Source organism: Salvia splendens, chromosome 4, assembly GCF_004379255.2.
Source record: "Salvia splendens isolate huo1 chromosome 4, SspV2, whole genome shotgun sequence".
NCBI classification, from domain to species: Eukaryota; Viridiplantae; Streptophyta; class Magnoliopsida; order Lamiales; family Lamiaceae; genus Salvia; species Salvia splendens.
Window position 1 is genome coordinate 27,679,889 of NC_056035.1, and position 11,111 is coordinate 27,690,999.

General features: G+C 34.4%; 1 protein-coding gene across 2 annotated transcripts; it reads left to right on the forward strand.

Annotated features, from left to right (window-relative positions):
• The first annotated feature begins 2,367 nt into the window (after positions 1-2,367).
• Positions 2,368-7,167, forward strand: LOC121799280 (MACPF domain-containing protein CAD1-like). 2 transcript variants are annotated; one of them, XM_042198600.1, is made up of 7 exons: positions 2,368-3,385; positions 4,179-4,417; positions 4,494-4,683; positions 4,811-4,894; positions 5,433-5,619; positions 5,705-5,868; positions 6,316-7,167. In XM_042198600.1, the coding sequence occupies exons 1-7, from the start codon at positions 3,128-3,130 to the stop codon at positions 6,922-6,924; spliced, it is 1,731 nt and encodes a 576-aa protein (XP_042054534.1). In that variant the 5' UTR covers positions 2,368-3,127; the 3' UTR covers positions 6,925-7,167. The 2 variants fall into 2 exon arrangements, with proteins under 2 accessions (XP_042054534.1, XP_042054535.1); XM_042198601.1 differs by having other exon boundaries at positions 5,436-5,619.
• The last annotated feature ends 3,944 nt before the right edge of the window (positions 7,168-11,111 follow it).

The following is an 11,111-nucleotide window of genomic DNA, read 5'->3' on the forward strand; positions in this document are numbered from 1 at the left end:
GCGATTTCAAATTCAAATGAAGAATTCAAGTGAATATAAGCACTACTGAATTATTCAATTGATTCCAAGTTTAATTGAATTATCTAGTTACATCTTATAATCGAGTGAATCTAACTTCAATTAAATTGTTTAATTGAATAGCCCAATTAAATCTAACACCAAATTAATATAATAATATTAAATTAAGTAATCGGATTCCATACCTTTTAAAATTTGACTAGATTATTTGATTGAACTTAATTTGTTCAAGGATTATTTGTTACTTATTTTTATATCTATTTTTAATTAATATTTTGTTGTATTCCACATTTTTCTTAATTAGTTGGTTATTTTAAATAAATAAAATTAAATATAAAATCCAAATAAAATTAAATATAAATAAAAAATTGAAATATTTTGATATTTTCTAAACCAGAAAGTAAAGTTGTTAGAAATCATATTTTCAGATTTATTTTCTTAAGAGTATTTTTTTATGGAAACTTTACTTTTATTCAAACAAACAAGTGTATGAAATTATCAATTTAATCTATTACATTTTGCATTCATTTTTAGATTAATTGGATAATTAAGGTGAATTTAAATTCAATTAAACAAATAAACTGCGAATCAGATTTTATTGTTAAAATTTGCGATGGAGTTACTGATTTTATTTACTTAAAATTGTGGATGATAGATAGCATGCTTCTTTAATTACAAGATTTCAATTAATTGTCTACAACATCTACATTTAAATTCTGTTCGTTCATTTATTGGTCCATTTATCAATACAAGTATGCTGCTTCCATTAGTTGTACATTTAAATTCCTGCTCCCTTTTCGTTCGTTTATTTGTCCAAACATGTAAAGGACACAAAAGTAAAATCAATTCCTAACTAAACTGGATATTTTAAGTAAACCGGTTTTTTGTGCTATTAAACCATTTTATGGCAGGCCATAATGTGACCACATAGCATTTCCCAAAATAAAATGACACACTAAGCTTGGGACATTCGAAAAAGGAATATGAATCACTTAACAAAGGACATAGGGAGTACTCCCTCCGTCTGCCATTAGGAGTCCCATTTTTTTCGACATGAGTTTTAAGAAATGTTAAGAAAAGTAGGTGAAAAAACTTAGTGGAATATTGGTTCAACTTGAATATATTAGTTATTAATGAAATGTGAGTGGAATGAGTTAGTGAAATGTGAGACCCTATTACCATTTATAGTAAAAGTGAACCGGAACTCCTATTTGCGGAAGGGCTAAAATGGAAAAAGGGGAGTCCTATTCGCAGACACAGGGAGTATTTATTAAAGAAATATGTCATCTTAGCCGGGACGAATGGAGGTACTAATTTCATTGCAAATGACTATTATTAGTGTATTGTGAAAACTACAAAACCCTCAATTCCTTGAGAGTATTTTAGTTCAAATAAATATAAAAGTATAAAAATATCTAAAACAAGTAAAATTCAAAATGTAGGAATTATTCAAACTTTAAAGTTGGGAACTATTTATGTAGAAAGTAATTTTAAAAAATACTCCATCCATTATACTTTTAGTGTTATATTTTCTCTTTGTGAATGTATCACTAATTAACATATTTTCTAAAGAGTGAAATTCGCCATTAGTCTCTAACTTTTAGGGTCGTTGCAGAATAGACTCTTAATAAAAAAATACCCGGATAACCTAACATTTTAGATAATCGAGAATGAGGTATTTTCGGACTAAAACACCCTCATATCCTATAAGAGCATTTTTGTCACTCCATTATATTGCTGACATATGATTTCTGCACATTTTTATCAGTATATATTTATTGTTTCTCAATAAATTCTCTACATGATATAACTAATACTTCCTACTAACTAGAAATAGAGGTGTATGAGAAGTTTTTTTTTGCAAATAATTTAAAACTTTAATTACGTATGAAGTACCAAAACTTATTAGAAAATCACATAAGAAGATAAGAAGTTGCTGATATAAATATGACATATTTCATATGTCAGCAAATATAGGAATTGTCAAAAATGCCATCAACAAGCCTAAAAATTAAGAACTAATGACGCAATCCACTCTTTTCTAAAATGAAATATTGTTAGGTTTATTTTATTCCTCTTTTCTAAAATGAAATATAATTGGGTTTTACTTTATTGTCTTCTTTTTAAATTGATAAATATCAGCGACCAGCGTTAAATTTTCGTTTTTCTTTACGGAATGGACGCTGTCGATTTGCAAGTCAACTGGCGTGCCGTCATCGTAGCCGTTGATTGGGTATAACCAGAGATCAACCGACGGCCAAGATGTAGCCAAAATTTGTCGTACGAAAGCGGCAAAACACGTGTGCTTCAGTGATACAGGTGAATTTAATGGATACTAGCGAGTCAACGGCAAGCATAAGTTTTCAGGGGAAGAATTTACACGCAGTCACACAGTAGATGTAAAAGTGTAGATGGTTGTTATTAGATACACAAGTGATTCTATACGCTGATTGCAAACGGAAAGACCTGAAAAAATATCTGAGAAACGAAGATTCAAGATCTGCCTAAGCTGATTTTTCGATTTCTCTTGTTTTTTGCCATTTTGGAGAGAGAGGTGTTCTTCTGCAAAGGGGTATGTAAAAATCGGTTCTTGATAGCTGTGAGAGCCGTTCTTGATATCAAAATTGAGTTGGGTTCTGTGGAATTACTAATTAGAGTGAGTGTGATTAGTTGTTTAACTGCGGCTTTGTTTTTTTGGGATATGATGATATGGGCTTAGAATAAAAATCGATTCTTGATAGCTGCGAGGGCCGTTCTTGATTCAAAATTGAGTTGGGATTCTTGGGTTTTTTGGAATTAGAGTGAGTGTGATTAGCTGCGGCTTTGGTTTTTTGGGGATGTGAAGATATGGGCTTGGAATAAAAATCGATTCTTGATAGCTGAGAGCGTCATTCTAGGTTAGGAATTGAGTTAGGAATCGACAATCGAGTGAGTGTGGTTAGTGGTTTAGCTGCGGCTCTGTTTTTTTGGGGATGTGAAGATATGGGCTTAGAATAAAAATTGATTCTTGATAGGTGAGAGCGTCGTTCTAGGTTAGGAATTGAGTTAGTATTATTAGATTTTGCCGAATCGAGTGAGTTTGATTGGTGGTTTTGGGGGATGTGATGATATGGGAGAACACGCGGCAGCGTTGGACACAGCTATAAATTCTGTGCAGGCATTAGGGAGGGGATTCGATGTGAACTATGACACGAGGTTGCTGTATTGTAAGGGCGTATCGGGGTCGAGGATTGTGGACATTGATGAGGAGCACACGAGGGATTTGTACCTTTCTGATGACTTTGTTGTGCCAAATGTTTCAAGGGACATCAAGAGTTCTCACGAGGCAGGTGGGCGCGGCGGCTTTGGTGTTTGCAGTTATAATGAGGTATATGATGGTTTTATACTGTTTTGCTGGCTTCCTGTTTCTTGGTTTTGTATGTTGGCATTTGATTTTGGTGGATGTTGGTTTGTGCAATAGAGAAGATTTGATGCAAATTAGCATTTACCTTTGTGTATGATAGTGAGGTTTAATCTGTTTAGTGGCTATTCCATTTGTAAGGTTGTGATCAAACAGTAGCAGGTTATCGGTTAGGTTGGTTAGTGTTTCAAGTGGATGCCGTTGCTCACACGCTTAGTATAATTAAAGAGGAGAACGAGTTATGTTGCTCTGTTCGAGGGTTTCACATAGACAGTGGTTTTTATGGAAGGTCTCCGTATTAGAAAGACAACTGCTTCCTTTATAAGAAGCACACATTCTTGATAGTAATATTCCGTGATGTTACTCTATGTTGATTAGGTCAATTTCTCCACAGTGTAACTTGCAACGTTTTTCTTGAAAATTCTATGGGTTGAGAGGATGGAAATATTTGCTAAGGACCAAAACCATAAGATTGGTTTCAAGACATGTTCGAGGAGTTAGACTTGCGTCATTTCATCTCTTTCACTGTGCACATAGCTTGCCTATTTGATTAATTTCAACATGGTACGGTTGTTTTACCTCTCATAATTCTATTATAATATCAAATACAGATACAAAAGAGCAAAACCCGGTCAACCAGTATGGTGCTTCTCAATGTGTTTTCTTTCTTTGATCTTTTAATTGTTACATGCTATTCATTGTCAATCAGCATTTGGAACTTATTTTATTCAAATGCTTACTTTACACAACACGAATACAGATGGTCGAGTATTTCAACAAAAAGGCAAATCTCTCCGGCCATACTCCACTTGGTAGCTTCAATGCTTCATTTAGCTTAACCGGTTCCAAGCATATAGATGCTGCTTCCACGAAGTCTCTTTGCCTCGATGGATTTTTCATTGCAATTGCTAAAATCGAGCTCATCAAATCACCTATGGCTCTAAATGAAAATGTCATACGGGCAGTGCCAAAATCGTGGGACCCACCTGCCCTAGCAAGGTAGAGAATTTCAGTCATGTACATGTATATCTCATTCTTCTCGCTGGCCTTATTTAACTTATCATATCCTTAACAGCTTCATCGAGACCTTTGGTACACATGTTATTACATCTATAACTATTGGAGGTAAAGATGTAATCTATGTGAAACAGCACCTGTCGTCACCTCTCTCTATCGTGGAAATCAAGAACTATGTTCAAGATATCGGAAATCAAAGGTTCTGCAGCCCTGAAGGGCTTACGAATTCCGGCCTATTAAAAAATAAGGTTAGTTCCTTTTTCGCTTTCCATTCGATGACTTTGCCGCCCTACTGCTTGTCCTGATCCATTTTGTTCTTAAATAATTTTTCTTATGAATATAAACTCATTTCTTCTCTCCATCTTGAATTTTCAGGGCAGCGATTCTTCTTTATTTAACAACCAAGGAATTTACCCTCAACCAGCTAGTGCACCTTACCTCTCCGGGAGTGGCAAAGAAGTACGTATAATCCACGCAACAAAATGATATTTTATCTTCCAAATCATTTGGCCATGCTTCATATATATACCACAAAGGAGGTGTGATCCGTTGCTAACTTTCTTAAGTTGCTAACTCTGTTGACTTATCAACGCAGTGTATTAAATATGTCAACACGATCACATTGAAATGTCAACATAAACTTAGTTGATATTTTAATACACTGTGTTGACATTGATATTTTAATACACTGTGTTGACATTGATATTTAAAATGTCAATACAAATTTATTTTAACATTTTAATGTGATCGTTTTGACATTTTTAATGCACTACGTTGATGAGTTAGCAAATTAGCAATTTAAAAAAAGTTAGCATTATAACGCACCCCCTACACCAATGTATATATAAAATGTGGTAAATTTATAACACGAAATGGTGTTTCTGACCTTGATAAATGACAGTAAAACAGAATTGAGTATAAAGCTTTTATCTTCTTGAGCATTTTGCTTTTATGATTCTCAACATTTAGCTACAACAAGTTGAGATCTTTATGCTAGCAGGATGTCACCGTCATATTCAGAAGGCGTGGAGGGGATGATCTAGAACGGAGCCACATTCAGTGGGCAAAAACGGTCCGATCTTCTCCAGATGTAATTGAGATGTCATTCTTCCCTGTAACAGAATTACTTGATGGAGTTCGAGGAAGGGATCATTTGGAACGCGCTATTTCTCTGTACCTAGAGTGTAAGAATTCCATTTCTTCGCTACTTTGGGTGATTTTACTCCGATATCTACTATGATACAGTCTTTATTGGATTCATCCATGCAGATAAACCTCAGATTGAAGAGCTACGATACTTCCTAGAATTTCAGGTCCCTCGAATATGGGCCCCCGTGCAGGATAGGTTTCCAGGACAAGCAAGAAAGGAACCAGTTTGTCCGTCATTACAATTTAGCATGATGGGACAAAAACTATACGTCAGCCAAGAGCAAGTACGTGCTAACTTTCTCACGTATTGAAACGATGAGGGATTAGATTGGAAATGCATGATCAAAATATTTCGATCAATCAAAGTATGCAGTGGATTAGTATATACTCCCTCTGTCCCATTAAAAATGAAACGTTTTCCTATTTTGGTTATCCCATTAAAAATGAAACGTTTGTAAAAATGGAAACAACACTCTCTCCAATTTTTCTTATCTCTTACTTTACTCTCTCTTCATTAGCTCACAAAACAACACTACATAAAATCCCATGCCGAAAATCAAATGTTCCATATTTAATGGGACGAAGGGAGTATAATGTTTATTTATCTGTCTAAGCTATTCCCTGAAGTAAACACCCTCTGCAGAGTAGTAGGCTTTCGTTTTTCGTATTTTGTTTATTTTACGTTGAAACAGAGAAGTGAGCAGGAAATGTTAACCGAAACATGGCTGCAGGTTTCAGTTGGCCGGAAGCCTGTGACTGGCATGCGGTTATGCCTCGAGGGATCTAAACAGAATCGCGTCAGTATCCATCTTCAGCATCTAGCGTCGCTTCCCAAGATCCTCCAGCCGTATTGGGACACACACGTGGCAATTGGTGCCCCGAAGTGGCAGGGCCCAGAAGAGCAGGACAGCAGATGGTTCGAGCCGGTCAAATGGAAGAAATTTTCGCACGTTAGCAGCGCACCTGTAGAGAACCCCGAGACCTTCATAGGCGACCTCATGGGCGCCTACGTGGTCACGGGAGCTCAGCTTGGGGTGTGGGATTTCGGTTCAAGAAACGTCTTGCATATGAAGCTCTTGTACTCTAGGCTTCCCGGATGCACAGTACGCCGGTCTTTATGGGATCATGCTCCGAACGAAAATTTCAGGAGACAGGATGACTCTAGCTCGAGCTCCGGTGAGGAGTATTCGGGCAATAAAGTGGCAAAATTTGTGGACATGACGGAGATGAGCAAGGGGCCGCAAGATCCGCCGGGACACTGGCTGGTGACAGGAGGGAAGCTTGGTGTAGAAAAGGGGAAAATTGTGGTGAGAGTCAAGTATTCATTGCTTAATTACTAACATCAGTTTTCACTTTGTGTAGTGATTCTTGATGTTGGTTTGAAATGTACATGAATCTTGTTCTTCATAGTTTTCTGGGATCAGGATGGTTTGTTTGGCTTTAGATGTGTAGAAATTGTCTTCATATATTGATGTTTAGGAGTTGGTTGAATTGTGGTCTGAAGCAAGATTCAATATTGTATATTTTTTATCTTCATAAAATTATAAATCTAGGGGTGTTGAGATACTCGCCTATTTAGTTAACCCCATATTCTTAGAATAGCTGAGATTAATTGTCATAGAGATCATCAAAATAATTTTAGCTATCGGTCGGCTGTCATAACTTATTATTACATAATTATTCATATAAAATTAAGTTGTGGGATAATTTTAGTTGGAAGTAGGGTGACTATGACTTGTTATCATATAATTATTCATCTAGAATTAAATTGTGAGATTCAATCTCATTAACTAAACATATTACAAATTCAATTATGAAATATAATCTTTCATGTTGAATGTCTTTTGGAGATACTCTCTCCGTCCGCTAATCGGAGTCCCAATATTTTGGTGTGGATTTTAAGAAATCTATACTACTTAAAAGTGACAGTTGGTTGAAATTACTGTGCTACCCTTTTTGGCGGGATTTTGAGGAGGTTCCCATGTATTTTTTTTATTGTTGTTGTTTGTTCCTCAAAATGTGTTAACATTTTTACACCTCAGAATCGAGACAATCAAGAAGAAATATATTTTTCCAATGCTTTACTGGAGTGTGTGTAAAATATTTAATTAGGCCAGTTCTACAATCAAATAAAATCTCATATTTAGTATTATGGGTATATAACTAAGAAATATATATGTTGAATCTATTTAATTATTTCTATTGGTTATCTTTGTTTCATAGTTGTTATTTCATGTATATGAAATTCTTTTTGAACTAATATCACCATTTTTTGAAAATCTTAATGCGAAAGAAGAAGGAATAGCATTAGCTCACAAATTAGAAAATGAAATATGTGAAAGGAGAGAGAAATCGAGATAGCCTTATTTATGGTGTGAAAGATGGAGGGACAAGAGAGACACAGAGAGAGAGAGAGAAAGTGAAAGAATACAGAGAGAGAGAGAGAGGGGCAGAGAGAGCGTGGTAGAGAGATGAGACATCTTAATAAATATATATAGCTTTGCTGTTAAGCAATTTTTTAGGGTATTAAACCTGTTTCCAATGCAATTTGTCCCTGAAAAGCATAAATAATAGGTTAGTATTTATTTATACGAAATTATAAATAAATTCTTGAAATTATACATCAATCTTGCAACATATCAAATCTGCAAATAAGAAAATTAAAGAAGCTTCCTTAATCTATATCTTGAAAGCAATACGATATGATATGTATCTTAGTATGTATAGGAATTAATGGTAACCTTTTGACAATTCAATCTCACTGTACATATGAACTGTAGAAGAGCATGACATAAAATTCTGAAAATTTATTTAATTACCTTAGAAGTAAGATTTCTTGAATGTCCTTATATTTGTTGCTGATTTTTGATTTATGTATGAATTGCTTCTATTCCTTAAATGAGTTCATAACCTGTTCATAAAAATGGAGATAGTTAGGTGTATTGTAGTGATGTTAGAAGTGTGGAAAATTAAAGAATCTGCCTTAATCTATAGCTTGCTGATTCTTGAATGTGCTGATAGTAGTTTCTGTTTTTGGCTTTATGTATGAATAGCTTCTCTTCCTTAAATGAGTTCATAACCTGTTCATAAAAATGGAGATAGTTAGGTGTATTGTAGGGTTGTTAGAGGTGGAGTTTATAATTGGTAATCTGCACTAGAAAGGGTATTAAGATACTTATTGAAATTGAAATTGATCTAAACTAATATTATTTATGAAATGTAATACCTTTTGACATGCATCGTTTTGCCTGCTCCCTCTCTTTATAGACTTGAAGAGGTTGTTATGGAAGGATCTATTTTCAGAACTTTTGTAGCCTCTGTGTAGGTAGCAGGTATTTCAATCTATTTGTCTCTTTCTTTTTCCTTTGGAGAGAGTGGCTGGCGGCTGCTTTTTGGGGTTGTATTGAATCCCCTTTGCACTCCTGTAAAATAGGGTTAGTTTAAATAGAGGAAATTCCAACCATCAAGGTCATTTATTGGGCAAAACAAATGGACCATTCAATTAATTGCTTTTATTGATTCATTCATTTTCCAAGACACAAGCTGTCAATTATATAGATTCCTTATCATTAATTCGGGTAATGCATTAATTAATATTGCTAATGCATTTTTAACGTTGTTTTATTGTTTTTTAATCATTTAATATTTACTAAAGATTATCTGGTATATATTTTAAATGAGATATGTGAAAGGTTCTCCTAATCATTCTGTTTTTTTGGGAATATGGTATGGTGTACATGTGTGCAGTGCAGGCTGGATTCCTTCCTCTATAAATATGTTTAATCACACTATTTACAGATCAGTTAGCTACAATCTCTTAAGATCTTACTTCAACTTCAGCTCACATTTATAAGCTCGCTTTTGTTAGTTCTTTCTCTCTTTCATTCTTTTAAAATCAGTAGGAATTATGTTAGGTGTTTAAGTGTCTTACCAATTTGTTGAAAGAACCTTTAGGCACATCCCTTTGTTATCACTGTTATCTTCCTTTTGTTGTTTTTTTTTTCTGCACAAGTAAAGTGATTCATTGTTATATGTTGCTGTGAATGAAAAGTAGATTATGCGTTTAAGCTCTTAATGTTTTACCATTTTGCTGAAAGATCTTCCTGGCATCTTCTTGCCTTCAAAGATTTCTCTCATTCTCTTTCACTATTGCTGCACAAAAGAGGATTATATTGTTATTGGTTGGTGTGAATGAAAAGTGCACTAACTGTTTAGTCTGTGAGTTTATTACCATTTTGGTGAAATATATTCTTGGCCTTCTTGAACCTCTCACTGATAATGTATAAACCAAAGTGGCAGCTGTGAATGATAAGTGGACTAAGTGTTGAAGATCTTCATGTGTTACCATTTTGTTGATACATCTTCACTGCATCTTCTTGCTCTCACAGTTTTCTTTTCTTTTGTTTCACTTTTTCTGCACAAATGAAGATTATATGTTATTGGTTGATGTGAATGATAAGTGGACTAAGTGTTTAATCTCTGATTTTATTACCATTTTGCTGAAATATCTTCTTGACCTTCCTGAACCTTTTACTGATATGTTTGCTGACCTGCACATGTAAACAATATATTGTAATTGCTTGCTGTACAAGATTTGTTGTCTAATTGTTTAATCTATGTATGTCATACTATTTTGCTGAAAGTTGTTCAAAATCAGTAGACTAAATGTTTCATTTTCTGCTGTTTTGATTGCTGTGATATACTACCTCCGTCCCTAAAAATTTGTCCCACTTTGATCCGGCACGGTTTTTAAGAAATGTAATGGAAAGTGAGTTGAAAAAGTCAGTGGATCGTAGGTCCTACTTTTATATATTAGTTTTATAATAAAATGTGAGTAGGAATGACTAAGTGGAATATGGGGTCCACTACCAAAAATGGTAAAAAGTGAAATGAGACAAATTTTGGGGGACGGACGAAAATGGAAAAATGGGATAAATTTTCAGGGACGGAGGTAGTAATATATTACCATTTTGGTAGAAGATCTTCTTTGCCTCTCACTTTCTTAAATGCCATACCCTCTAATGCTACTTTTTGTCTGTATATATATGGAGTTTATAGTTATTGGTCGCTAAGAGAAATCAGTAGAATATTAGAATGATTTTGATTTTGGTTGTTGTAATGTACATTCTTATCAAGTTTGTAAAAATTCTTCTTCACCTCTTTTCTCTGTCTCCTCTCTTTTGTCACTGGGAACTCCCTTTTTCTGAAATGACTGTGTCTATACCTCTTTGTAACTATTTTATACCTGCAGTAGGGCTGTTATTGGACAAGTTATAGTCAGATTTGTTGTTTAAAAGGAAGTACCTCTATGTTGACTAATGCTTTATTGCATTTTACAGGTTTTTTATCCAAGCAATGACTCCCTTTGTTACATGTTTTAATAATTTGAGCAAGGCAATAACCAATTCAACTAATAAAGTCAGGTGTATTCGTTTGTATCAAGGTTTGCCAAATGACAAAAATGACAATAGTTTGGAGTGTGTTTTGCATGATTCAAAGGTAGATAATATTTGGAAAATATACCTGC